Source organism: Pagrus pagrus, assembly GCF_965226575.1.
Source record: "Pagrus pagrus genome assembly, chromosome: 9".
Taxonomy (NCBI): domain Eukaryota; kingdom Metazoa; phylum Chordata; class Actinopteri; order Spariformes; family Sparidae; genus Pagrus; species Pagrus pagrus.
In genome coordinates, this window is record NC_140193.1 from 31,460,783 (window position 1) to 31,475,282 (window position 14,500).

Here is a 14,500-nt window from a genome sequence, read left to right on the forward strand (position 1 = left end):
CTCCACATTCATATAAACTCAACTCATGCAAAATAGCTGAAGTATACTTCAGTCTGAAAAGGCTAGCCTTTGCAACAGTTAGCTTACTCATTACTGCTGTAGATGTATGCTTTGTGCTAACTGGATTAGCTTCTGAACGAGTCTGTTGCTGCCGCAGCCACTCTGTTCTTTGGCTCAGGGGCTGTGTGCTATGAGCTCAGCACATAGTTGTCATCGCTAACTGTATCCAATTACCTCATGTCTCACTCACATGTAAGGAAACACATTATCATGATGAACGTAAACAACGAACATGGCTGTTGTCACTCACTGCCATAATTCTAGCATGTTAATATTGGCAAATTCTGGCTGCACTTTCTCTGCCATTCTTGTGACACGCACTCCCCAATATTGAAGATTCCAGTCATGTACAAAGGGCAGAGTGTGTGCAGGCAGGCAGGTATGAAACTAGAGAGGACTACCTAAAAACTGGATGGGTGTGGTTTTGCAGGGACATAACAGTGCACACTTCAGCAAGCTCTGTCTCAGCCTGTGCCCTAAGTGCACGTTGTTTTTCAATTATTTGTGTATCTGTCTGTGGAAGAAGTTGGCTGAGTGGATGATGCATATTACTTTTGTGGGTCAAAAGTTGTGGGTGACGAGAGTTTGTGTCGCCAGTACATTTAGATTTTTGTTTTATGGCTTTTTACTAGACTTAGTGTATTTATTACTTTAAGGTATTTAAAAGAACATTTCCACTCTTCAGTCACAGTTTGGTCAGATTTAGGCAACAAGACTACTTGGTTAGGTTTAGATCATGGTCTGGATTAAATAAATAAATCAGCGGTCACTTTTGGTTTCACACCGGACAGGAACAGCTATGAAGAACTCCCATAGGTACACAGACAGGTAGCCTGTGTAATCTTTTCATATGGGCAGAATGAGCAATTGATTTATTGATTGCTGCCCAGATGTTGAGATTTTCTACAAATATAACAAAAAAGGCTTATCTGAATAACTTACCAACCCTAGCTTTAACTCAGCCCAATCATATATTTCTTTTGAAGTGATTAATATTTTTTTGCCATTTTCACCTTTATTAGACAGATGACAGTGAGGATGCAGTCAAATAAAGAGGGGAGAGAGATGTGTATGACATACATTCTGGTTTTATAATACCCATCTTAACCATTTGGCCACTAGGGCACCTCTTAGCTCAATGATTTGATGTCAGTGAAATCAGTTGGAGCTTAAACATAAGGAAATACACTATATCCAGTACTGAGAGTTTGATACTTTGTAATTGTATTTGAACAAATGTCTTCGTCACCATGACTCTGGGACCATGTGAACATCAAGTGGAACAGTGAAATGAATCATAGTAAATTATAGTGTGTTGTTCACTTAGACCAGCAACCCATCTCTGGAGAAATATATGAATTTCCCTACTGCTGATTCAAGTTGTTATTCCAGTAATATAACACATAACACATGCATTCCTGAATGATCCCTTTGAAAGCAAAGCCCCACACACTGTAAAGATAACTCATAAAGATACATTTATTTGCAGTGGTTTCGTACTGGACCGCCATAAGGTGAACTGATGAAGTTCGCTTTAACATAGTGGAACATTGTAAATGAAGAGAGTCTCCAAACAAAAAAATAAGGGTTAATGAATGAAAACCTGTGTAGGATCTATAGTTACAGATACACATACTGTAGTTCATTAACAAACAAAACTGTGTCATGTGTTTTTTAGGTATTGAGTCCTAACTGTTTGTTCAATCCCTCTCCCTTACTTCAAGCACTGTCCGTCGGTTCGCCACGCTGTTTGTCAACGTGAACGTGACCTCTGAGCCCCATGAGGTGTCGGCTCTGTGGTTCCTCTGGTATGTGAAGCAGTGCGGAGGAACCATGAGGATCTTCTCCACCACTAATGGAGGACAGGTAGGTGAACTTGAATGTTTGTGTATGCAGTATCAGTATTTCTAGCGGCCAGTGTTGGAGTCGTTACTCAAAAAAAGTAATGTATTACATATTACTTGTCATCTTTTTTAAAATGTAATGTGTGATTTCACTTTTTTGTCCCTTATTTATCACACGACCTGTTACATTTCATTAGTGTTAACGTTGTCTGAGATGCACTGTCATGTAGTTGCCAGTTAAGAACAAAAAGTTAAACCTTACATATGCCCATACATCAGTCCTAACCTAGTTTGTAGGACCTACACAAGATCTTTCTTTTATGCTCTTCAGATGGCATATGGACTGCACGTAACAGGCTAGACACAGTCAAACAAACTCGCCCGAGTTGACTGCTCACAAACCATGGCACAAGTCCGGCTGATTTGACATGTTTATCACAAAGTGGTTATACCCCATGAGGAGGAGTCTCTCAAACTGTCTGTTCCTCCTGGTAGTCATGCACTAGACAGCATCGCTGTATTGAGTTTTTATTGATGCCAGGAGAGGTCAGGAGATGTGAGCGTGCATGTAAAGGAACGCTCTCTGTCCACCCATTATACAGTTAATTCATCAACTTATGCCACCCTGGTTACAACATGACATTTCAAATTAATAACTACAATGTGATTACTAAATTTAGGAACAGTAACACCTCACATTCCTGTAACCACATCACAAATGTAATGTGATTACAGTAATATGTTACTTTGTAACACGTTACCTCCAACACTGCTGCCTGAACATGTGGGCTTTCTTGTTTATTTAAGGAGGCAAAGTCCAATCTAGATCAGAGATTAATGTGAGATATAGTTTTTGAAAAAATCACAACAAATCAACAAAACGAGAGTGGCACTCACTACAGTGCATACCCCCTCGAAAGCCCTGTATCACTCTAAATTTTAAACCACCCATAACTGCTTAATCATAATTGTACTCTCTCATTGATACCAGTCATCTAAATGCACATGTTTTTTTTAATCCTGATCCATGCATTATTCCCTGAGGAATCAATGAAAATGTTGAAAACTACCGTGAAAAATGCCCTATTACCTGGATCCACACCGAAGGTTGATGTGGTCTATTCTGGGCCAAGACCCATCCTTCATCCAAGTTCATTAAAAAGCCTGTTCAGCAGCTTTTGTGTAACCCTGCTGACAGACCAACCAACCAACCAACCAACCAACAAACGAACATAAAGAAAATAGAACTAGGTGGAGGTAATAATTATTCTTAATTGATACCCATTAAAATTGGAATACAAACAAAATACCCCAGTATCACCTTTCAACTTTCTGCAAAAAGCAGCCTGAGGGACTGAGGCCAGTGCAGATGAGGCTTGCCAAGAGGATGTGTGAACTTAAGCTCGCTGTAGCCAGCAGAGAGGCATTCACTCATGCAACACATGAGGCTGAGCATCAGTAAGAGATCCCTCACTCTCCTCTTTCAGCCCTACTACGTTTACCTTAGTCTGCTGCTGATGAGTGTAGCATAATTATGAGCCTGACAAAAGCTGTTTTCTTGGAGTGCTGGGGGAAAACATTCTGCCTCAGTACTCCCCAAAGCCAAGTGGCCCTGTTGCCATAGCCACTGAGGAATGGGATTGTGTTTAGGTAAACAGACAATGTTGTAACCAGCTCTGTTGTCATCTTCCAATAAGCTGGACCTTCCGATTTAAAACATTCACACTTGTAACGGGTGCATGCATGGGTATGTGTACAATATATACACCTCAACAGTCATTTGAGCTTACATTTTGTTTAAAGGAGAGGGTTATGTAAGCTGTGAAGTATTATACATGGAGGCACATGTGGTATTTCTTACTTTTTGTGGAATTTCCACAGAAACTGAAAAATGTTTTTGTCTTTCACCAAACAAGACCAGCACAGACTCACCCCATTTCACTGCCACGAGTGATTTAGGTTCAGTTCAGCATTTTGTGGCAACTGGCAGGCATATTCATCCAAATGCCACAGTGGAATACACACAGTGTATTTGTGAACAGGAAGAATGGAGAGACATCTACACTTACCATATGGAGGAGGTCACTGTTGATTTAAGTTTGTGTATCAGAGCTTTGGCAGCACTTATTGCCTCTCCACCCCCACTATATTCTCCATTATTCAGCAGTTGCTGGCCTGAGCTTTACAAACACAGTCTCCCTTTGGTTTAAGATGTAGAACATTCTTAGTGAAGGAAAGAGAGTGGACTGAGGATAACTGGTATGTAACACCAGGAGAAATCAACAGATTTTATCGGTCTGTCTCCTAGTTTTATTACCCTGGCAGAGTAGTAGTCTGTTTTGCAGGGGGAGATTTAAAAAGCTGGTCTAGACCAGTGTAGTCTTTCTGCATCTGTGCTCTGTGTTTGTGGTGGTGGTGGTGGTGGTGACTGACCCCTGATTTCTCCAACCTCTTTTGCAGGAGAGGAAGTTTGTAGGTGGCTCCGGTCAGATCAGTGAGTGCATGGCCAGGGAGCTGGGAGACCTAGTGAAGCTGCAGTCTCCAGTCTACAGGATCGACCAGAGTGGAGACATGGTGGTGGTGGAGACAGTGGACAAACAGACCTACTCAGTAAGCATATCAGATTATTAAGCCATACTGTGGTGGAAAGTAACTAAGTACAATTACTCAAGTACTGTATTTACGTAAGCATGGTTTTGAAGTTCTTTTACCTAACTTACAATTATTTTCGTTTAATGTTACTTTATACTTCTACTCCACAAAATGCCAGAGGTAAATATTATTCTTTCTACTCCACTACATTTATCTGACAGCTGTAGTTAGTTCCTGCACATTGTTAAAGATCAAACCAGTGATTGCTAACATCTCTGGTCTCGTGACTTCTCACAAAAGAATGTGTTTGGGCCTCTAGTTGCATTTCTCAAATGTATAAGTTAGTAGTTCCACCAAAGTGAGATTTTCCCTCTAAACTTATTAGATTTAGTTTCTTTGTTTATTTGTTGTAACAGTTTGAGCCCCAAATATGTCCGATTATACAATAAATCACAAAGACAGCTTTTACTTAGAGAAAACTAAAAAAGAAATGAAAGAAATAGTGGTGCTAAACGTAGTCCTTCCCTTTTCCTCTCACATGCATCGTCTCACAGCTCAGACCCTTTTGAGGGGTCCGACCACTGAACTTAGCTACCAAACTGTATGTAATGTACTGAAAACATAAACCCTACATGGATGCATTAGTATTAACTATTCACCCATCTTATAAATAATAATAATGTACAGTAACAAGAGTATTTTTACTTCTGACATCTTTCCTGATACTCAAATAATAATAATATAATTCCTAACAAAACTTATTGTTGAAGGAAGGACTTTTACTTATAATGGAGTATTTTTACATTGCTGTATTGGAACTTTAAATGGTGCAAATAATCTGAGTACTTCTTCCAGCACTACAGCCATATTTGTTACTACACATATTTTTTATCATTGTTACATTTTTGGAATTATTTATAAACAGAAATAAAAAAAAATAAAAAATGCATGTTATTGTACACTGCATAATGTGACATGTAGTTGTAATACAATATGTCCTCAGAGATGAGAAATAGATGTTTAACAACATAACTCCTTCTGAATCATAAATTGCAGCTTGCACTATTGTTCTTTGCTGCCATCTACTGGTTTATTGGCGAGCTGCTGCATGTGCGATGAGATGCAGCTCACACTGTCCTGTCTTATTTGTGTTTGCTTGTTATGTGTGCCTTTGTCTTAGGCCAAGTATGTGATTGTGGCCACCCCGCCTGGTCTGAATCTGAAGATGCATTTTAACCCTGAGCTTCCACCGCTGAGGAACCAGCTGATCCACCGTGTCCCTATGGGCTCTGTCATCAAGTGCATGGTCTACTACAAAGAGAACTTCTGGAGGAAAAAGGGTACAGAGGAAGGGTAGAGTGAACGAGAGAGAGGGAATGTTGTTGTTTATGTCTTATTTTACCTGTACACTATTTTTATTTACAATAGTGATCATGGTGTGTGTCACCAGGTTACTGTGGCAGTATGGTAATTGAAGAGGAGGGCGCTCCCATCGGCCTGACACTGGATGACACCAAACCTGATGGGACTGTACCTGCCATTATGGGGTGACTGCAGCGCTCTGCAAAATTTGATAAAGATAGATAACAGAGATTTTGGTAGAAAATTGAGATAATATGATGACTCAAAGTATGTGTACACATGCACATTACACCCATGTGTGATTATCTAATTTTAAAACCAAGAGAATCGTCAACAAGTCCCAAGAAAAGATCAAACCAACACTGTGTTTGTCCATCTCATACAGTTTTCTGATTTTCCTTTGTAATATCAGTGGCTCTCAGCCCTAAAGACCATTGGCTCCTACTGAAGACACATCTTTAAAAATGACTACAAAACATATAGTTTCATTACTAAATGAGGCTCAGTAATTTCCTAAAATAGCACAACAAAAAATGCAACTGAAACAGGATGAAATAGTGCGTTTGTTGCAGATTATTTTCAATGGTGGATTTGGCATGGGGCTCGCTGAACGCCCTGGTGGCTGTAGCCAAAAATGTATGTAGGGATTGAATATTATCCATATTTTTATGATAATACAGAACTAGTAATTTATTGTAATGCCTTGTTCTATAATAAGAACGGGTAAATTAATTATGTGACTGTGACAGAGGAAAATCCCCAGAGGAAAGAAAAATGTAACTTTTAGCTTCTGAAATAAATAATTTTTAGACAGCTCTGATGGAGCTCAGGATTTATCAGGAGGATGGCTGCTGTATTTACTATTTCACTGTAGAAATCTGGAATGTGTGTGTGAACTTTAGATGTACAAAAGAACACAGAACATTAATTAACATTAGATCCTGACCAGTTCTGTTACACAGTACGTTTTAGTAAGATCTGTTCATTGTTGGTTTGGGTTGTTTCATGGGATTTGATGGCAGTCAGGAAAATATAGAATCTGACTCTACTCAGGCTCTACTCATGATATATTTTCTATCTAGTCAATAATATTTTTCTTTTCTCTCCAGATTCATCCTTGCCCGCAAGTGCAGAAAGCTATCAGGACTGACCAAAGAGGAGAGGTAGAACTATGGTGGAGGCAATACGTTAGATCAATACACTCTCACGAGCTGCAAGATCAGTTTAATGTTGTCTCTCTGTGTTTAGGTTGAAGAGGATCTGTGAGATCTACTCCAGAGTGCTGGGCACAGAAGAGGCCCTGCATGTAAGTTTATACAGGCTAACACGTAGTCACACAGCTAAAGTGGAACTGCATCACTAGTTAAACCATTCATGTGTCCACTTGTGTCTGTCAGCCGGTGCACTATGAGGAGAAGAACTGGTGTGAAGAAGAGTACTCTGGAGGCTGCTACACAGCCTATTTCCCCCCAGGAATCCTCACCCAGTATGGCAAGTAAGTCACTCATGTACACGTGCGTGCACGCACGCATGCACACACACACACACGCCACGCATGACAAAGCTGTATTTTCATTCAGCTTGAAAACGAAGCTGTTTCTGTCTTTAGAAGTTGACAGCTGAGGGGCTACAAGGTTTTCGCCCAACAATAATTTAGAATGTGAAAAGACAAAACCCACTGCAATTAAATAAATTGAGGGTTCAAAGTTTTTTAAATCTGCTGATCCATCGCCCCTTTACTTGACTTAATTCACACAAAACAGTGTTATGCAGTAAGAAGCTCTCAATTCTTTGCAGCTGGTTTCAGTTGTTCAGTTCATTTGTAATACCAGAGATTAATGGCAGTATATTTAATCACAGGCCACCTTTAATGCTTATAAATCAACTGTAACTCTCTCTTTTCCTTTCCCCAGGGTGCTAAGGGAGCCGGTTGGCAGGTTGTACTTTGCAGGCACAGAGACAGCCACGGAATGGAGTGGCTACATGGAGGGGGCAGTACAGGCTGGAGAGAGAGCAGCCAGAGAGGTCAGAGCATAGACAACCTCAAAGCACTGCTCTTTCAGAAACCAGGAGATCCACAGATACAATCATGGTCAAAAGTTTACATAGACTTGTAAAGAAAATGTATATCATGGCAGTCCATGGCAGTTCCAGTGATTTCTACAGCTCTCATTTTTCTGCGATTGAATGAGCTGGACACATATTACTTTGTCACAAATAACAATCATGAAGTTGTAATCATGAAGTAATGAAATTATTATCAAATCTGCTGGGTCAAAAAATATATATAAAAATATACCTATATATAGTTGTGAAAATGTTTTCTCCTGCTGCTGATGCCCTCCTGGTTGTCCTGGCCATGTCTTAGTGTATCCCCTGTCGTCAATCTGGCCTCTGTCAGCCTACAGTAGGAAGCTGTGTTCAGCCCCAGTCTGGTTCTCTACCTCAACGCTCCTGCTCTTCCTGCTGTTTGCAATTTTACTCCTTAGACAGCCTCCTCCAGGAATAACATTAAATATGGTGTCAGGAGATTTTGGGGGAGTTAGTGAGCTTATCATATTCACACTGCCAACTGAAATAGATGTCATCTTGAAGTAAAGGCTTAAAATCTTCATGTGAATGTACTGACTGAACAAATGATGTACTCTGTTGCAGGTCATGTGTGTACTGGGTAAAATCCACCAGAGTCAAATCTGGCAGCCGGAACCTCAATGTTTGGTGAGGGAAATCTTTCTGGAAATGTTTTAACTAATATAAGTCAGAATAGAAATAAATTTTACATTAACCCCCCTCTGCCTTCTGCCCCTCCAATAGGAGGTTCCAGCATTCCCGTTTGTCACCACCTTCTGGGAGAGAAACATGCCTTCAGTTGGTGGTCTCCTCAAGTTCATGGGAGTCTCCACCTTCCTGTCTGTTGCCACTGCAGCTGGCCTGTTGGCCTACAAGAAGGGCCTCCTTCCCCTTCCCAGGAGTTAAACTGCTCACGCCAGTCATCTCACTCCTCTGTATCTTAAGGGGGCATGCCCCAATAGACACTGTACTGTTATCCTTCTAGTGCACTACTTTTTGGCCCAGACTACAAAGTAGTAAATTATAGGGTATAGGATGTTTTTGAGAAACACGCTGCTGTAAGACAGACTGTTCAGCTCACACAAATAACTAATGCACCATTACTCTGTGCACTGTCTGTTCACAAAAGAAAGAGAGAGTGAAACAAATAGTGAAGCACTGATTAATAGTACATTGATACTTTTAGAGGAGTGAAGGAGAAATAACTTCAGTTTAAATCTAGAAAATCTAAACCTGTGAGTCAGATTGTGAAACCAATGAAGGAAAAAGTACAGAATCAGTTCTTAAAAGGAAAAAATATATGTCACTGTTAATATTCCATAACATTGCCAATGACATTCACATTCTTAAACACATATGAGTTTATTAATCATGCTTTCTGTGTGTGTATGAGCTTTGTTTGTGTGCATGTGCACATGCTTTGGTGATCATGAATTTGTGAGTATGTGTTGGTCAGTTGTGTGCATAGTATGTGTGTGTTTATGTGTGTGTGAGTGTGTGTGTGGTGTCTAATTACCTCTGCTGATTTTAGGTGCTGATTTATTCTGGCCAAGCAGCTGTAGCTGTTTGATGAGATCCAGCAACATCAGAATAGAACAGAGTTGTGCCATTGCCCGTTATTACAGCTTTTACATTTTATTTTATTTACTAGTACACTAAATCCACAGATCCATTTTGAGTGAAATTGCTAACAATGACAGTGCCTAGCTGTTTTACTTAAGTATCAAGAGACAGAATAGTTCATTGTTGGTTTATACAGGATTTGGTGACAGTAAGAAAAATAGGTAAGAACATGCATGAGAGGCCCTATCCTGAAATTCAAACTTATAATTCGGGGGAATTAACTGCAACTAAGCTGCTCTGTACGGTTATCTTTTGGTACATGTTATGGAATAATTCGAATGTATTTTCTTCAGACTAGGTAACACAATCTATTTGTTGTTGTATTATGATCAGAATTTTGACGTATATATTTTTACTTTTTCTCATTCATAATTTAGATGATCACAAAGGGTAGTACTGTGGCTAATCAAGCAAACCACATACTTTCTTTTTTTTTTTTTTCTCCAGGAAACCCAAAACTGACATGTGCATTATTATAAGAAGCCATTTGTCATCGAACATGGAAAGATGTGGCCAGCCTGCAGTTTCTCTGTAAAGGCCTCCAACAGTAGAGTCTTAGATTAAATTGACTTATATTATTGCACTTATCTGATGCTTTATTGTGTTAATTACTTCTATTGTATTATTTACTCAATCTAATGAGTTTAAATCAAACAAGATGTTGTTTTTGTTTTGTAAGAAAAGTTTTGAAGGAATCGCCTCTTCTTAAAATAGATTCAAGAAAAACAGTTGAACAAACGAAGGATCAAGCTCAGAAAGGTTATACAGACATTTGAAGAAACATCAAGTTATGTTTCACACTTTAAAACACAACTTGCAAGTAGATGTTAAGTGTGTACCACACTTCAAGCACTTTGACAGCAATCCATGATGATTTACACTTTGACCATAGCAATCATTTGTCAGAGTAGGGGTCAGATTTGAAGAAATCCAATCAACACATGAGTGAATCTGAAAGAGTTTCTCTGTTAGAACATCTCTTTTGAGGAGCATTGTACTGTGCATGCAGCTCGGTATGCTCGCTGAGAGAATCATGCTGTTCTTGTCCCAAAGACTGGTATGTGTGTGTGAGTGTAGTTATCTGTTGTGCCTTAATGGAAGTCGTAGTGTTTTTTCATTTCTCTTAAGTGCCTGTGTGACTCTGACACTCTCTGCCCTTATTCTGCTCCACTCCCATCTGCACTGGAGGTGAGATGTCAGATGGACCAGGTCATTGGTTTAATGTGTCATTGGTAACCGTCATTGTATAGGGACCCGCAAAACAACTGTGTCCCTCTTAGCATGTCCAAATTTTTTTTTTTTTTTTTTTTTTTTTTTGACATTCCCTGTATTACCTGAGTTATGAACTCAGTACAAACTTGACTCAGGTAAAGCTGGGTGTAAAAACACAGCATCAGCTGTGATTAATAGAGCTCAGATCATTCGGTTGATCAAACTGCTTATCTCCAGTGAAGCCAAGTCTGTGTGTGTTTTATATTGTGATTGCAGCGCTTCACTGTGATCTGTCTCTCCTTGTTGTGGTGCCCTCGTGTCTCTAAATGCTAAACTCACCCTGTGTGAACCGACCTTTGACCCTCTAGCCCTTATTCCCTTGACCTACCCCTGTTTCACCCCAGCACATGCACTGGTTTTGTGCTCAACCAGGCCAACTCTACAAGTAATGATTGGACAATGAACAAACACAGCCAGTGCACTATGTCCATCCTTCAAAACCACAGTACTAGCACCATCAGCAGACATAATGTATAATATGGTAATAAATTATCTGATCCTTCTTTATTGTTTTCTGGAGACCTTTGACTGCTTCTCCATCCCTCTTGTCTTTCTGTGCATTTGAGCCTCCTTTATTATTCCTGTGACCATTATTATACCAATTAGTATACCAGTTATTTGATGTATTTGATCCCTTAAACAAAGCTGGTGATATTTGAAAGAAAAAAATGTGAAATAAATCTTTTACTCGCCTTCAACTGTTCTTGTGTTTTTATTTTGTGTATATCAGGGTTAGGGGATGCAGCTACATGTGTTCTGTTCACTTAAAGCAGTGGTTCCTTTCCTCAGGTGGCACTGCAGCAGTTGACAGGATATTTTAAAAAGATTTTGGAGTAGTTAAGCTTATTACAAAGTTGAAAATCATGATGAGACAGAAACAAATACATTATACTATATCTACAAACTTGTATCTAGGAGGAAAATACATAACATCGCAAATGTTGTGAGGCTGCTCTTTAGTGTGTTTAGTGTTAAAAAGACAAGAAGCTTTCCAGGAAAGATCTGCTGAATGCACACGACACTCCTTCCACTGACTTCAGTCAGTTGCAATGCCTTCACACTACTTGTGACTGAGAGTACATGAAAACAATTAACCGATCAGAAAAGTTGAAACAGAACGTTTAACGTCTAAGACTTCACTACCAACCAACTCAAATGCAACAAAAAAAAATCAATCATATCCAGAATTAAGACTCAGCTGGGAATATCAACCAGGACCCCCAAACATTAAAAATAGAAGGAAGAAAAAAACTCACTACCTACACTCAGCAAACACCAGGCTGACGCCTTAGACATAGCTAATGTCCCCTATCATTATTCAACATACAGTAGATATCAAAACCATCAGTAAAGTATAAGCAACTCAATTCAAAACAATAATTTCAATCTCATTCATCTGGATTAAGTATAATTTATTAGAGGCAGACTTTTTTTTTTATTCTTTGAATAATACACACCGCTTTTTCAATCCCTCCAGAACAAAACTAATAAAGCTGTCATTAAAATAGCAGCATTACCAGCTTCACAACAAAAAAACATAACACACAAAATCAGTCTCCACACAAATGGATTATTTTTATTCCCACAAAACCCACACAAATCACTCAATGAAGTTATCAAAGTCATCAATGCCTACTCTGGCCTTTCTGACAACTTAATAAATTGGAATAATAAATATCTCCAAGACTGTCCAAATTATTCCATCTCAACTTCATCCCATTATTAAAAACAATAGAAGATGATTAAAATGCTGGATGACATTACCACCATCCATTATGGGCCAAATTTCTACTGTAAATATGATGATATTACCAAAAACAAAATTCTATTGAAAAAATAAATAAATAAAATGAGCCCACTATTTTACAAAAATCTAAAACGCAAGGGAGAAGCACCTCACTTGCAGAACTATTACTTAGCTAACCAACTAGATCACCAAAAGCATTCACAATACCGACCACGATCACTCATGGCTAGACATAGAACAAACTGAAAAGAAATAACAATCAAGGACCTACCATACCTTAGTAACACTATTAAAAAAACACAACTGCTTTAAACACGAGCACATGAACAAAGCGAATGCCAAAACCCTGTCAGCATGGGGGAAAATTAATCATTTCTTACATTCACAAATTCACTTACAGTGGTATGAAAAAGTTTAGGCACCCCTCTGAGGCTGCAAAATAATTTACTTTGTCTTCACAGAAAATGATCACAGTGGCATGCCATTCATCTTAATAAAAGCTGAGTACCGGGGTATTTTCCAGACAAAGATTTTTAGTGTAGCAATATGAAGTTGTATGAAATTAAATCAGACGTGAAAAATAGGCTGTGCAAAACATTTGGGCACCCTTGCCATTTTGTTGATATGAATACCTGTAACTACTTAGCACTGATTAATTGGAACACACAATTGGTTTGGTGAGCTCATTAAAGCTCTGGTCTGCGATCTGAGAAAGGTTTGAAAAAAGCATCCCCCCCACACACACCCCTCCTCTCTGTGCTCCTTAACCCCTCCCCTCCGAGCTCGTATCGCTCTCCCCTCGGAGCCTCCCGCGACACACACCCTCCCCCAACAAGTGCCAAGAGCAACAAGCCGGCAGAAACCAAACACAGCCCAGCTTTGAATGCGGTGTAACGATGTCGGATTCACAGGTAAATTGTTATTACAATGCACGTTGAAACGCACGTAAATCTTGTAAGTCATTACAATGTCCACAGCTAAGCTCCACAGCCGAGCTAGCATAACGTCATTAGCATGCTACAGCTACGTTACCTTACAGCTACGTAATAAGTTACAACAGCTAAGTTAGCCACTTCTAAAAGTTATTGAGGGCCAAGAGACTAACAGATGCTGCCGTCCGCTTTCATCACAACGATCGCTTCCACATTGTGGCTGAAAACTAAACCTGTGTGAGTCTCGGAGCAGCTGTGTGTGTCCCAGCTGTTGTCTGAGTAGCACCAGGCCGCGACACAAACGTGCCCGTAAACCGTAATCTCTTGTTTATGACAGATAAGAGACACAAATACACACATCATAACGCCTATATGATAATCCATCATATTGATTTAGCAAAGGCTTCGTTGAAAACAAACGGACAAGACCGGGAGGAGGTTGTTAATCCGGACAAATAAAATAAAAATCCGGAAATAAATCCGAAACCATCCATTCATCCATCCATTCATTCATCTTACTTGCTGCTTCATTTAGCTGCCACAAGCAAATAAATAGGCTGATTTGGTGTAAACATGTTAGCAATGTTAGCTTGTTGTTAGCTTACAATGCTAGCATAGAAGCTAACGTCTCCGTCGAACAAGTAAACAAGTGTTGACAACACTGCAGAGACAGACACCGTCTAATAACACAGAAACAAACTAACAGCAGCTTTCACAGTCATCAGAAGCATCAGCATGAAAGTTATCTGTGTCACAACATCCACAATAAAGACGAAGATTACCTGCTCAACAGAAACTCCGCTGTATCAGCATCGCTTTTCACGTTCAAATGATGACCCGATGTTTACTCGGGTTTGAGCCCTCTTTGTTTCACATCTCCGCTTTGTGTCTTTTCAGTGACAGACTTTCTTTCTTTGACTCTTTGTCGGTGGGGCAAGCAGAGGCCGCTGAACTGCTCAGGGCAAAACAAACCTCTTGTCCGCTTGTAGTTTCAAATG

At 39.6% G+C, this 14,500-nt stretch overlaps 1 protein-coding gene across 1 annotated transcript in view; it reads left to right on the forward strand.

Annotated features, from left to right (window-relative positions):
• mao (monoamine oxidase) overlaps window positions 1-11,521 on the forward strand; it is a 42,387-nt gene extending 30,866 nt beyond the window's left edge. The window contains exons 6-15 of the mRNA XM_084362385.1: window positions 1,785-1,926; window positions 4,365-4,514; window positions 5,677-5,836; window positions 5,947-6,043; window positions 6,968-7,021; window positions 7,107-7,164; window positions 7,256-7,353; window positions 7,772-7,883; window positions 8,514-8,576; window positions 8,673-11,521. Coding sequence (XP_084218511.1) covers window positions 1,785-1,926; window positions 4,365-4,514; window positions 5,677-5,836; window positions 5,947-6,043; window positions 6,968-7,021; window positions 7,107-7,164; window positions 7,256-7,353; window positions 7,772-7,883; window positions 8,514-8,576; window positions 8,673-8,834 — 1,096 coding nt within the window. The 3' untranslated portion in view covers window positions 8,835-11,521. The remainder of the gene's footprint in view (window positions 1-1,784; window positions 1,927-4,364; window positions 4,515-5,676; window positions 5,837-5,946; window positions 6,044-6,967; window positions 7,022-7,106; window positions 7,165-7,255; window positions 7,354-7,771; window positions 7,884-8,513; window positions 8,577-8,672) is intronic.
• Window positions 11,522-14,500: the final 2,979 nt, after the last annotated feature.